Raw genomic sequence first — 15205 nt, forward strand, 5'->3', positions numbered from 1 at the left:
TTGATATGGGGTCCAAATTCTGCACCATAATTGTCAGATGTGGCTCTGCCTCACCGAGAAGCCTCAGGGGAAGCAGGAGAAAATCCTTACAGATAAACAACAATTAAGCCCGTAAATGCCCCCCAGAACCAGATTTTCCACAGGGATAAAAGAAAGGACCATCTCAGTGGTCACGACTGCATTACATAATTAATTGTCCCATGAGATTGAGTTGTTCCTCCTCCATTTTTTACTAGTTGATGAAAAACATTTTTAGTCTGATAGTCTGTCAGTTTACCAAATTCCATATCAATTGTTTTTGCTAGTTGGCTGAGCCCATTTTTAAAATCATACTTTTATTTTTGTGGCATCGTGACTATGACCCCGTGAAGAGACAGAGAGTAAATTATAAAAAAAAACCTTGTCATCTTTTTAAAACAAAAAAGTATCCTTATTTTACAACATTTCTCTAGCTCAAGTGAATTTTGATTGTGAATCCAGCATCTTATCTTTACTCACCCTATTCACGCCTTATAAATAGCATTTCTAATGCATGATGGAAGACAACTTCATGCATCTTACTTTTTCTCCAGGAATGAATGCAAACTTTGCAAAAAGCTAATGGCAAAACAGCTCCAACTTTAAAGCATGGTCCTGATGTTGAACATTCAGGAACCAAACAAAGGAAGCAGTTGCTGAATACTTTGGAAAAGAAAAAGAAAACCTACTTTTGGCAAAACAAATTGTTGTTGTTGTTGTTAAAATTGTGGTTCATTCTGTGACCTGAATAAGAATTTTATTAAGTTTTGGGTAGGTAGCAGGGAGTTATGGAATTCAAAAATATTTTCTGTGCCGCTATGCTAAATACACACTGGTTCTTATTTATTATACCCTCATATATTTACACAACATTCTGCAGGAGACCTATGATATTTTTCAAGTCCATCAAATAATGAAGTTGCTTCTTAGGTTTTTCCCAATTTTCTTCTGAGAAATCAAGGACACTTCCTTCCCCAGTTTTTCATTGCAGTAACAACAACCTTGTGAATTGATTGAACTAAGGTAAAGTATGCTCAGCCACAACGGCTGACTATCTTAACAGGAAATCCTTCCAACTTCAGCCTAAATATTCTCACTATCTCAGACTGAAAACATGATCAATGTGATATCATCCATCTGCTTACAACTCTTAAGTTTGGGGAGAGGCCCTTTGGTCCATTATTTTTCAGTCTAATCTAATCTACCCGTTCCAAGCCATTCAGTGTTCACTCTCTCCACTTTGGTCTTTCCAGTAACTGAGATAACTGCTCGCTCACCTTCACCCCATATTCAAGGTTCCATAAAATAATACAGCCCTTTCCCCACTTTTAATTAAAGAAGAAGCAACGTTCCTACTTTTTTTTTATAGTGAGCCAAATTCTGTGTAGAATAGGATGTCAGAAATTCAATCATTGACTCAGTGAGAACTTGGTAACATCCAACATCTTTAACTGATCATGGCGGGATCTGATTTGTTCACCTAGAATATGAATTTGAAATGTAGATCAATTTCACCCTGAACCACTTAGAGCACATCCAGCCCCAGAATAAAATTGGAATATTATTTATAATAAAAACATATAGGAAGGTAACAGTGTTTTCTGTTCCATGTTTTGCCATACGGTCTGTGCTGCAACATGATGTCCTGCTGGCTACATGACTGTTGGCTCTTTGGCTTAAGAAATGGAGATGAGCATTGCCCTTTAAAGTCAGTCTTGACTATGGGGACCCCTTTACCTTTTTTTTTTTTTAAAAAAAATCTAATATATAAAAGTTAGTACTGTCATGTGTTAATGCTGTACAGTCTAAAATACCTTAGGTTTGTAAAGTAGATTCTTGGTTCTCTACCCAGTGAAGGTTGTTACTCTATTGAATGAATAGAGTATGAGCAAGTCAGTCCAAAACTGTAACTGACACTATTTTTGATTTCTATGTAGAAATATTAAGATTGTAGGAATATTAAGTTGTATGAATGAAATGATAAGAGTTAGAATCTTAACTCTTTTTTTGCATATTCCATAAGAGCAATAAAATCTGTTCTACACCTAGAGCAGGGGTGTCAAACTCAAGGCCCGTGGCCAATATCCAGCCCATTGGTGCTTAGATTTGGCCTGTGGGGACACCCTGGAAACAACAAAGGATCGGCCTTCTGCCAGTGAAAGCGAAGCTCGGGAGGGCAATGGGCTGTCGCAGTCAAAAATGGAGCTTGCAAAAGACCATGGGTGGCCCTCACTGAGTTCCATTTTCACTGACAAAGAGGGTTGCAGGAGGCCATTGCAGCCAAAAACTGAGCTTGGGAACCCGTTTACGCAGGCAGAGTGTTCGGGATCCCACAGGCGCCCCCAACATAAATGCCGTTGAACTGGTCATGCCCACCCTGGCCATGCCCACTTTGCCCGAGGTCAAGCACAACCCTGATGCGGCCCTCAATGAAATCAAGTGTGACACCCCTGACCTAGAGCCTCTTATCTGTGTTGGTCCCAGATATGTGGAATGGATGTTATTTTTCATTTGTTGTTGTTCAGTTCAGCATTGACTCAGCTTTTGCATGCTTAATTTATAAATTGCTTTGTGAAGAGTTTTTAATTGAAAAGAAGCCTATAGATCTCAACAAAATTAATAAGTCAGTGCTAAAAATATTACAGTTAACATCCTTGTTATTCTCCCCTCTACTTGCAACAGACATTTTGTATTTCTTATATACTATCAGGTTAGCATTTTCATAATGATTTTCATTTCTATTCTACGTGCGGGTGTGTGCAGTTGAAGGAATGCTTTGTGCGTGCTTGTATTTTCTGCTTTGGAATAATTCCAGAGAGAACTTTTACAGCTGCAGTTCCAAGGTTGAGGTAGCTTATTCAGTTGAGATAGTTTTTTTAAAAAAAAAAACTTAACAGCCCAGGGGTTCTAGCTGTGATAGTTGGAGCTTAAGAAACATTCCACCACATATGAAGTAGGCAGCTGTATTTGAGATGGGAAAGAAACCCAGGGCTCTGCTAAGTGGGTAGGCAAGTAATTCAGAATCATGCATGTTGTGTGCCTTTTAAGTTCCAATGAAAAAGAATGTCTGTAGCATTCACAGTTGAACTGTGGAGTCCTTGATGCTTTGTGAGTTTGTTTTCATGCAGGTGTTCATTACCTGCCAAGGTAACATTGTCACTGATAGCATTTTTGAGGTGGATCACTTGGTTAGTGTGGGTGGTTTTATGATAGACTTGTGTTTCTAATTTGCCATCATTCCCTCTGCTGATGAGGATATCCAGGAAGGGTAGTGTGGTGTTGGTGTTTTCTTGTGCCCATGTGAATTTTATTCCCTTGAATATGTTGATTGTTTGCATAGTTGTTCCTTTTTTATTATGACAAAAGTTTCATATACACACTGGATCCAAATTTAGGATTGTGTGCATAGGAGTATTATAGATTTAAAGACTGCTGCATACCTGTGCTATGTGCCCTTAAGAAGTGGTGATCTCATAGGTGATTTATTGATATATCTTCATAGCAAACTGAAATTAGATAGTGAAGCAGAGGATGGGAAGGTTCATGATTCTTATTTATTTGATTAGTTAGTTTTAGTTTGCTTTATTGTCATTGCACCTCGTACAACGAAATCAAACACCATCTTCAGTGCACATGACCATGACCATGAAAATAAACATAAACACATCCTTCACCTTTCACACATTGAACCAGAAACCACCCAACACCACACCAACACTGCACTATACAGCAGAATTCAAAAGAGCTACTGCTCTGGGTTAGAAGCTGTTTTTCAGCCTATTTATCCTTGTTTTTATTATCCTGTACCGTCTGCCAGATGGTAATAGTTCAAAAAAAGGGTGCCCAGGTTGAGATGGATCTTTGAGAATGTTTCGAACTTTCTTAAGACAGCGGGAGCTATAAAGCTCCTCCAAAGAGGGGAGAGGGCAACCAATGATCTTCTGGGCAATGACATTAACCCTCTGGAGTGCTTTCCTATCTGCTGCTGTGCAATTGGCAAACCATACAGAGGTTGCAGTATGTTAAAATGCTCTCTATGGTGCAGCAGTAGAAGGTCATCAGGAGTTTTCCATTCAGTTGTTGTTTTTCTGAGAAGTCTCAGGTAGTATAATTTCTGCTGGGTTCTTTTGATCAGGGCTGCAATGTGGGCACCCCAGGTCAGGTCCTCTTTTAGGGTAACACCCAGAAACTTAAAACTGGCCACTTGCTCCACTCGGTCTCCATTGATAAGCAAGGGCTGGATGTCTGATCTGTTCCTTCTATAACCCACTATAAGCTCCTTGGTCTTATTGGTGTTGAGGACCAAGTGATTGTCTCCACACCATGAAAGCAACCGGTCCACCTTATCTCGGTAGGGCAACTCATCTCCCCCGAAGATGAGTAGGTTGGGTAGTTGCATGGTACTCCTGCTATGGATTATTTCACTGGTTCTGGGGAACTTTTAAAGTTGTTAGACATTTTGCATCAGTTATAAACCTACTATTAAACACCTGCTGGTTTTGGGTGTTGTGGTACAATGCAGATAGAGGCACCTGCTTCTTGCCCCTGTAAACTTTTTATGAGGTGCAACATAGTCCTTCTTTTGTGGCTATATACAAAAGAACATGAAGAACATAAAATCCCCAAGTAACTCCTACTGATATTTAGAATTAATTCAGTGATGGGTGTTCACATGGATTGATTTTGAGGTCCTGTTGTTTCAGAGGGCATCCTTGCCAGTTTCCCCAGTGTTTCACTTCCTGAGTCACGGGCCAGGGAGGGGCATAGGGGCTCCTTCAATATCATGGGGCAGTGATGTGCAGTTTTAGCAGAACCAGGCTAGAAAAAGAAACCCCATTCCATAATCATCACAGAAAAACTCCTGCTGTCTTAATAGAAACCAGGTTCAGTCCAGCATTCTCTCTCTCTCCGTAACTCTCGGAGCTGGAAAATTCCTTCATTTTATATGACCAATTTGTTAAAAGACTGATGGGGGGAATATAGAACGGGCCAGGCCTGGAACCTCCAGGGCTATTTTACATTCACACTGTAGCTGGCTCTGACATGTGGCCATAATGTGAAAGGCATTTCCTGCTCTTGCTCTCGTGTGACATTCAAGAAAGCCACGAATTCAGATGGACTCTCACATTTCATTTGCATTTGAAGATTTGAACTTCTTGAGCATTTCTGCTGTTGTGTGTGTCACAGGAGTGTGGTTTTTAATTAGCAATTATTTATTATTTATGATACAATAGTTGGAGTGTCATTGTATTAGAGCTGTGGTGGCCCAGTGGTTAAAATGCAGTATCGCAGGCTAATTCAGCTCACTGCCAGGAGTTCGATCCTCACTTACTCAAGGTTGACTCAGCCTTTCACTCTTCTGAGGTGGGTAAAATGAGGACCCAGATTGTGGGGGACAATATGCTGACCACTGAGAAAGGCCTGTAAAGCACTGTGAAGCAGTATGTAAGCCTATTGCTATTTAGGGACTTCCTGAATGGGTGTCTTTTTTACTTATTCCTTGGATGTAATTTATTGGGGAGAGGGAGAATGTACTAAGGAAGGAGAAGCTAAAGCAAATGGTAGGGAAGGAGCCCTAAAGTTATAAGTAGCCCTGAAAATATTGGTTGTCACCTTCAAAACATGTTGCTAAGTGATTATTTTTATATTTAATATTATTTAATTTAAAGAGGAGGACAATTATTAACTGGGTTAGGAAGTAATCTTCATATGAAACCGAGTCTATTTTTTGCCATGGCCCTATCTATGGTCTTGGAGTGCAGCCTTCAATACATCTTTCCATAGCCAAGTATAGACTGTAACCTAAATCAATAATAATAATAACGAATCTTTATAGTAAAGCCAAAAAAGAAAGCATTTATACATTTTGTTTTCCTTTGACATCCCATTTACACCTTCTTCTCTACATACCTCTCATAATATCCCTATTTCTTCCTGCTTGGCAGGCTTTCAGGAAAAAGATCTGCTTTTGTTAAATTGCTTGGTGGCAAAAAGATCTGAAATGCAGTAGTGAGTTACCCACCCATGCCTGAGCATGTAATTATTATTATTATTATTATTGGTGCTATGAGTTAGAACAGTGATGGCTAACCTTTTTGCCGTCATGTGCCAAAAAGTGTGTGTGCGAGTGCATGCATGCCTGCAGCCATAATGCAATGCATGCACACACACACCCCGCGTTCCCCCACTCCCCCCACCCTCCTGCGCATGCACATGCATTTCCTCTGCATGTGCCCCTCCCCCTGCCCATGTGCGGCAGATACCCCCAAATCAGCTGGTTGCCGGGAGGCGCACATGCATGTGCAGTGGAACTGAGGTGGGGCGACGGTTCACGTGCCGCCAGAGATGGCTCTGCGTACCACTTCCGACACGCATGCCATAGATTCGCCATCCCAGAGTTAGAAGAAGAATCTCTTGGATTCACATCCTGCTCTTTCTATTCCTGGTGGATTGGAATATAAAGTCTTAGGACTGGCTTGAAATAACAATGTGCAGGATTACGATTACTCTGTTAATTACTTACTGTGATAGTTTTGCATCCATCTCTATCATCCATCAGTTTTTCTGAGATTACAGTCTTGGTTCAGTTTCCAGTTCACTGTTTGTTTGCAACTGACAGGTTGATTAAATAGTTGGATGACTTTTTTTGAAAGCAAGATAAATGAATTTACAATACTTGGGTTTGTTTTCTTTGTGTCTTCTTAAAATGATTGTGAGCCAGCTTCCTATATCTGGTCCTCTCTAATATGTTGGGACTACAGCTTACAGAGAAAAATATTTATAAACACGTCTCAAGGGCTTCAGGTTGGAATAGACTGAACTAGAGTGACTACAATACCGATGGATAGTTCTACCCTAGTGAATATTTCTCTTCTTCTGTTTTCAGATATATGTTGGGGAAAGGAGGAAAACGGAAGTTTGATGAGCATGAAGATGGGCTGGAAGGCAAAATGGTGTCTCCTACCGATGGTCCATCTAAGGTGTCTTACACCTTACAGCGCCAGACTATCTTCAACATTTCCCTTATGAAACTTTATAACCACAGGCCCTTAACAGAGCCGAGCCTGCAAAAGACCGTTTTAATTAACAACATGTTGAGGCGGATACAAGAGGAGCTCAAACAGGAAGGCAGCTTGAGGCCTATGTTCCTCACCCCATCACAGCCTACAGATCCTCTTGGAGACAACTTTCGAGAAGCTCAGCCTGCCTTTAGCCATCTGGCCTCTCCGCCAGTCCACCCCACTGACTTAGCAAGCCCTACACCACTGGAGTCTTGCCTCACCCCTGCCTCTCTGCTTGAGGATGACACTTTTTGCACTTCCCAGACCATCTCACTAGATGGTCCTCCAAAATTACCACCTCCAACGATCCAACCAGTAAAGGACAGCTTCTCCTCAGCCTTGGATGAAATCGAGGAGCTCTGTCCAACACCTACCTCCGCTGAGGCAGTAGTAACTACAGCAGCAGCAGATACAACTGCACCAGATAACTCTAAGGAGAATTCCAGTGAATCCAGCATTCAAAAGCCTGAGGCTATACAGGAGAACAGAATGAGTGAGCCTAAACTCATGGACTCGTTACCTGGCAATTTTGAGATCACAACTTCTACAGGTTTTCTTACAGACTTGACCCTGGATGATATTCTCTTTGCAGACATTGATACGTCTATGTATGATTTTGACCCTTGCACATCCTCTACAGGGGCTGCCTCAAAAATGGCTCCTGTCTCCGCAGATGACCTCCTCAAAACTCTGGCACCCTACAGTACCCAGCCAGTAACCCCCAATCAGCCTTTCAAAATGGACCTTACAGAACTGGATCACATCATGGAGGTGCTTGTTGGGTCATAGATCGATAGCAACTTTTTAAATGCACCAGTATAAACCCTTGGTAGTATTTTCACAAGGCCCCCTCTCCTTCCAAACCTACCAAGAAACACATAGACACACACATATATGCACGCACGCAAATACACACACCACTGTGCATGCGTCTTTGCTTGTCTTTTTTTTTTTTTTAAGGATCATACTTGTTTTTGCTTCAAGCAGAGTTGGAGTGCCTTCATTCATGTATGACCACTTTTAATGTATTTCTGAAAGTGGTTCCTCAAGGGAGACCTGAAATCCTAATATAGGAAGAAAATGCATATTGTAAAACATAAATATGTTTGACAAAAAAATGTAAAAGCTAAGCACAAGGATTATGTTGGGAAAAAGCTGTAAATTGCATGTGCATATTTGTCTATTTTTTCTATAAGTTTTATTGCAAGAGGTTAAAATATTATTTAGATAATTGCAGTACCTTTTTGGCATTTTAGCACTGTCTAGGTTGACTTAGCAATCCAGCCTTTTTAGAGGTATTAATGATTCCTCTTTAAATGTTGCATTTACATGGCTCTTTAGAAACTGCTATCCAAATTTATTTTATATTTTTGTATAGATTCTGCAATTTATGATATTGGGTTTTTTTCTTAGAAAAAGAAAAAGAAACAAAACAAAATGCTGTTTGTACTCACATACACACAAAAAAGGAAATAGTTATTTTGGTAGGATTTGCTCACCCCATTCCTGCATATACCTTCTGATGTACGAGAACTGCTTGTAGTTTTATACAGACTTGTAGTGTTTTATATGCATATAATGGTGCAAAGAGAAGTTTGGATCAAATCAGTCTGCAGCTGGCCTCCCTGAATCCAGACACCCATGCTTGAAGGAAAAGACCAAGGGCTCTTCCCTTAAAAGTTTCACAGATATTTACTCCCTGCTGCCTACTACTGTGATTAACAAAAACCTTAGAGCCATGTATATTCCAACACTGATGTCAAACAGTTGGCAAGAAATAGCTGTGAAACTTTATTCTGATGAAACTCCCTTGTTCTCCCTTCCCTCATTCCAATAAGGATCAAGAAATAAAAATATATTTCCTCAAACCAAGCTTTTTTAAAATTTGCAAAACAGATTCCATCCTTCGTCTGACAGACTAGTGTGTCCTTAAGTCTATTGAGCTCAACCTTTTAATATTTTACAGCTTTCCTGGTGAGAAAGTTGTCTTCCTAGAAATATCTTTTCAGTAAATGCAGTTGACAGAGTGCACAATTGATAAGAGTGCCCCATTCAGATTCAAACAGTAGAAATGGATGAGCTTTGGTGTACTTTACTCTCTCTTGAGGTATTACCATATTAATGGCATCTAGTTTTAGAGTGTCACAATTGAGGCAGTTACCAGAAGCATGTTGTAGCCGTAGCAGATTGTTTTGTTTAATTGTTTTGGGTTTTTTATTTTGTTTAAAGCCTGAAAGTAAGTTGCGTTGAAATCAGTGGAGATTTCCTTCCAAGAATTGAGTTTAGGATCACAAGTGGAAAAAGGCCCTTTGTCTCTATGACAGTATAATTCTTATATACCTTTTTTCTTCTAATCATTCTTATGATGATTCTTGCCCTTTGCTTGGAACATTAATATTCTAATTCACTCTGTTGGCTAAGTGCTGAAAAACAAAATCTAACTTCAGTATTACTGCAGTGAAATCATCTCTTATCAGCACTGGATGGACTCACTCAAGTATCCATTGCTCTTAAAACTGGAGCTAGTTGTGCTTTGAACACTTGGTATCTTTGGGGGGAGTTGGTTTCTTGATTCTACTCTGTTCCTTGCTTTATACTTTATATGGCCTGTTGGACAATGTATTGAAACTGCAATCTTCTATGCATGTTTCCTCCCCACTTAAGTCGTCTCATTTCTGCACCTGTTGCAATTTTCTCTCTGTTCATTGTGATGTACATTTGTGTTAAAGAAAACTTGCAATGTTATCATGCCTGTTGCCGAGATTGCTATGGCATATTAATTTTAAATGGTACTTAATTGAGTGCAGGTTACAAACTATACTGTTGATATGCATATGGCTTCTTTAGGAATAACGTTTATATTTATTTAAGAAAATTTAAATTATGTTTATGTAATTGGCAATATTCAGTTGGTTCTGCTTACTTCTTGTCATGGATTTTTAAAAATTGGGTCTTTTCTGCCTTTAAGATGGCAGCTTTATAAACTGGCACTTTAGAACAGGCCATACATATTTATTGAAAATGCATGTAATTTATTATATATAATGCACACAAAAGTTTTTCATTTGTTTCCAAACTATCTGGGTAATTAGAGTGCTGCATGCCTACACTAAATATGCCATGCCAAATTATCAACTAAATCCTTGTACTTTAATCATGTTTTGCTATCTTGAAAAGTTTTATTTCATTCAAATAACAGTATAGTTATAATTTGAAGTTGCTCACCTTTGTAAGCAAGCATATTTTTCCCAATTCTTCCTATTGTGGGGAAGAAAAAGAGAGCTGGCATATTCAAACGTTTTAATTAGAAGTTATAACAACCGATTTAGATTGCAAAATGCCCTGAACAAGGATCTTTTTTCTTTTGTTAGTCTGGTAATCACTAGGAATATGGCTGGTATTGTATAAAATAACACTGAATTACAGTTTCATTAGGAATTTGTGTATTTGAGAAGATTTAGGTTTTTTCAATCTGGGATGCAGAAATCCAAAATACCACTAAATTGTAGCAAACTCATACAGAAAAAAATTATCTTTGCTTCCACCATTTGGTTGTCCAGAACCATGCAGAACTAGGTAGGGTAGCCAGATTCTGTAGAAAAGATGATATAAGATGCTTGCTGATGTGTTACTAGTAATTTAGGGTAATCTTGGGTGCAGATACATGCAATGCTAGAAAACACTCAATTTAATTTTAATCAGGATGGCAGCATCCCAAGCCTTTGCTGGAACAGTCTAGGTTTAAATTAAAATTAAAATGTCAAGAAAAAAAAAAGGAAACAAACAAGATTTACCATGATCAAAATCTGATTTTACACGTAATCCAGAAACAATACTTTCCTTTTTTGATGAGGTAATGCAGTATGTAAACAAGTACCACATGTTGGGCAGAAGTTGAAATTAACACCTTTTTAGGGAGGAACAGTAAGTTTGTTTTCCAAAGGCTAACCTTGCCATACAAAGCAAAGCCATTTGAAATGTTGAGCAGAAACCAGTCCTGATTGCAACATTTCTATGATACAAATGCGTATGATTGTGGCAGATAATGCATCCACCCCATAGAATTAGACACCCCAGTATGATGAGTGCCTGACAGAAATACCAATTTAAAATACTTCTATCACTGTAATATACCTTACCAGACTACAAATTCCTCTTTTCCCCACTCTCCAAATTCCATCTTGAATGCTTGGGACATTTTTAATGACACAAAACGTGCAATGAAGTGACAAGAAGGGAGCAGAATTAAAGAGAGCTGTTTGAATTTGAAGTGATTTTTTTTCCATTTTGTTTTTCATAAGTTATTTATTCCATTTTATTTTTCTTTTGTAAATATATTTATTTTATTGTGAAGCTAACAACATCTGGATTGTAACATGTACAGAATGTATGGTAGGAATGTATTCTCTTGTAGGAATGTGAAATCCATACAAGAGAGAACTGAAAGTTAGATTTGGAGATTATTATCTGGGTTCTGTTCCGAATACATGTCATTCATCAGATCTCCCGCCTCTCCTGCTTTTCTCTACTGAGAGTCACTTTGATACTGTAGGACATGCAAAAAAACAACAACCCCAGAATTATAAACTTGGTTATCCAAATCAAACTTTGGTATCGCTGGGTATTTCAAATGGGCCAGATCCTAGTTCAAACAGTCCAATATAGCTTTGGTTTCAGTGAGACTTTGTTGCATAATGTCTACTCGGAAGTAAGTCTTACTGCGTTTAATTAAACTTACTCCTGAATAAGCACATACAGAATTTCAGTCTTAAAAGGCCTAAAGTGATATATTCTCTCACTCTGGTAGCTGGAACTGAATAAGGATGCATGTTAGCCTGAAGAATATGTTTGCTGATGAATAAAGGAAGAGGGTTTAAGATTCCTCTTCCTTCAAAGTTGCACAGAAGCAGTGTGCACCACAAGATTCATCCTAGGGAGACTGTGCAGAGCAAGCTGGCTTCTTGCAATGGAAGATGATGTAAGGCGAAAGCAGCTTCCCAACCGAAGAGTTCAATTGCTTTGGCAACCTGAGCTTCACATCACAGCAATCTGACCTCCCCCCAAACAGTTTCAGTTTGAGCTGCTAGTGCTTAAAACCGCGAAATTTTAAGTAGGGGAGGGGGTGCTAAAATCCATTAACCAACTTAAGGTAAGATTAGCCTTTACTTTACACATTAAGTGTGCCTTTTCTTCTGCAGAGAGAGTGTAAAGTGGCAGAACACAACCTGTTTCAAAAATGCATATTTATATAAACACCTGCATCCAGTAGCATGTCCTATTGAGACTTCTCAGGTGAAAACAAAGCAATGCAGAAAACAGTAGGAGAAGGAAAGTGTGGAATTCCATGACAAAGTTGATTTTTAGGTCTGAGTAGAGCTAGTTGTAGGACACAATTTGCAATAACTCCTTATCTGCTAGCTACTATATAGCTTTCAGATTAATTATCCTAGACTTATATGAAATTGAATAAGGAGGCCTCTAGGAGAAACATGGTAGAAGTTCATATGGGACAAAATCTATGGAAGAGTATGTTCATATGATCGAAAATCAATTAAAAGCATTTGCATTCACATTTCTGCTGGGTTTTGCAACTATGGATATCTAGATAGGTGACCAAAATGTAGATTTGTCAGTGCAAATGTTTACACCAAATTTCCAAGGATTAATAAGGAGGTACCTCATAGTAGGTGGTGTAAGCCATGCTAAAAGCTAACAAGTTTTGTGGAAGGTTTTCCTATTGGATTCAGATCCTTGTTTCCACTTTTTAAGACACTTCTGTCAGCAGAGAGGCAAATCTGATCTTATAACCACCCTTCCTAGGGAAGTGTTTCTAGACAAGCTCAAAACAGACTTTTAAGACCCTGGGCAAAAATGCTGCAGTTTGAAGCATTCTGCGAGGGGAGCCATTTTAAGTCTCTTGGGTGGAAGTGAAGAATATTTGATAGGCTGAATGAACTGTGACTCAAAGCCCCAGATTCACATCTCCCACCCTTCTTCAGAACATCAACTGTGCTGGGAAGCAAGGTGAAAGTCTAGCCTGGACTTGGCTCCAGAGAGCAGAGCCTAAGCAGGCAATGTTTAGGATTTGTGGGCACTTTGTAGACTGTGCCAAGGAAAGTGCCCTGAAGTCCCTCTTCCTCTCAGTCAGTTGCAGGAGAGAGGCTTCCCACATGGAAACTGTTGCCACCAACATTACTCTTCCTGCTAGTTGCTCTGCTTTACAGTGAGAGACAGGACTAAGGCTGCCTTTTCAGAGAGGCCAGGATGAGAATAAATTGTACCATGTGATATTTTTTTTTCCTGATTGTCTTGTACAACCTGACTTTGTGAATCTAAAGTTTACAGTTCAATAACAACCGTGAGCAAATGGACATGCGCCCTCCTAAAATGGCTCATTGGATCTAGAATGTAACTGTGATTGTTAGAAAAAGAAAATCCAAGACCTTGCTTTTATTAATACGCTTATAACGTGTCTGAATTATTATTATTATTATTTTTTGGGGGGAACTTCCACTCATTTTATTGTCTTTTTTTCCCCAATGTTAAAAATAATTCTAATGCTAATTTTGGGCTTTTTTTAAAAGTTAAAACCTTGAAGTTGCTTAACATTGTAACATACAAGACTCTCTTAAAGCAGAGATTTCAGGGGAGGGGGGAGAGAAAGATGTAAAAAGGAGGATACAATTGGTGCATGGTTGTTTCAAAACAAGGCTTATTTTTGTCCAAAACGCTGATATTTTCTCCCTCTGCCCCCATTCCTATCCCGCAACAGACCTTAGAGCTGTGCCTTTTCTATGCAATATTACAGACATATACATCTGAAACCAGATTACTGTATTCACTTGTAGGTATGGGCTGTAATAATAATAAAAATGGGCAAATTACATGGAAATGAGCAGTCTTACTTTTGTAGTTTTATATTATACAATAAACAGTTTAAAAAGAAGCCCCGTTGTCTTGCTTCAGTTTTTTTTTTTTAATAGGAGTCCTCAACTCCAAATTGCCCACAGTTTAAAAAAAAAGAGTGAAAGTGAAGAGCAAGATTTCTGGATATGAGAGGAAAGGGAATAGGCCCAGACACATTTGGTACTTTTTTTCCAATCTGAGAAATGGGGGGGGGGACCCCAAAACTTTTGCATTGGCATTCAAAGATAATACTATACTTATTCAACTGTTGATGGTTTCTGAACATACAGGTAAGGTAAAAGTTGGTTCCACCTGTTCATCCTGTGATATGCCAAAGATCTACTAGCAAATGCACAATATTGTTTTTCAGTATTGTTTCCTATATTAGCCTGCTGTTCCTCTCCACATGAGATGTAACATTCTCTACAGAGCTAGATAGCCAACTCAACAGAAGATTGTAGAGCGAGAGACTTTTATTCAAGATTCCTGTCACTCTAGATCAGAGATGGGGAACTATGGCTCCTTTATCACTTGTGGACTTCAACTCCCAGAATTCTTGAGCTCAGGAATTCTGGGAGCTGAAGTCCACAAGTCATAAAAGTGCCATAATTCTCCCATCTCTGATCTAGACCATCTCTCCAGGGTAAGGGATCGTGTGCAGATGGAACAGACACACCACTATCCTGTCCCAGCTGCATTTATTTCTTGATGGATACTTAAGAGTGATACCATTTCTGTTCCTGAGTCCATTTAATCATATTAATCATTTAATCAGGACAAATTCAACATGATGAATCCAGCAAGGCAATAGTTACATCTTATGTTTCTTTAAACTCCTTGCTCCTTGACTACCAACAAACTTGCTGAATGTGATCTTTTCAGAGGAATGAAAAAAGATCCCTTCTCAAGGAAAATTGTTTTCATTGCCATCCTAAACTACCCCAGAATCTCAAAATAGGCTGAATTCATGCTGCTGAAATGTGGGCATTTCAGGGACATTTCTTAGAGGCCCCAAATTGAATGTTGAAGGGCTACGGGTCAATCCTGGTTCTATATTTCTTCCTGCACTATTGGTAAGATATTTCCAAGAGTTAAATGACAATTTCATGGAATCATCATTGGACTTTTTGTTGAGATTTTTCTTGGGTGTCAAGTTATGTTAATATTCAGAAAGCTAAGGAAATCTAAAACTATGATTCAGTCACCTTCACAGGCAATAA

At 39.0% G+C, this 15205-nt stretch overlaps 1 protein-coding gene across 7 annotated transcripts in view; it reads left to right on the plus strand.

Annotated features, from left to right (window-relative positions):
- SERTAD2 (SERTA domain containing 2) overlaps window positions 1-14025 on the plus strand; it is a 156041-nt gene extending 142016 nt beyond the window's left edge. For 6 of the 7 annotated variants that reach the window (XM_087949121.1, XM_026668448.2, XM_026668450.2 and 3 more), the window contains one exon: window positions 6905-8947. In XM_087949121.1, the coding sequence (XP_087805247.1) occupies window positions 6909-7868 (960 nt within the window). In that variant the 5' untranslated portion in view covers window positions 6905-6908 and the 3' untranslated portion in view covers window positions 7869-8947. Of the gene's footprint in view, window positions 1-6904 lie in introns of all 7 variants that reach the window. The other variant, XM_026668447.2, reaches the window with a different exon arrangement.
- The last annotated feature ends 1180 nt before the right edge of the window (window positions 14026-15205 follow it).

This window comes from Notechis scutatus, chromosome 1 (assembly GCF_049901735.1).
Source record: "Notechis scutatus isolate UNSWTSFEM ecotype Mainland chromosome 1, rNotScu1.2, whole genome shotgun sequence".
Classification (NCBI taxonomy): domain Eukaryota; kingdom Metazoa; phylum Chordata; class Lepidosauria; order Squamata; family Elapidae; genus Notechis; species Notechis scutatus.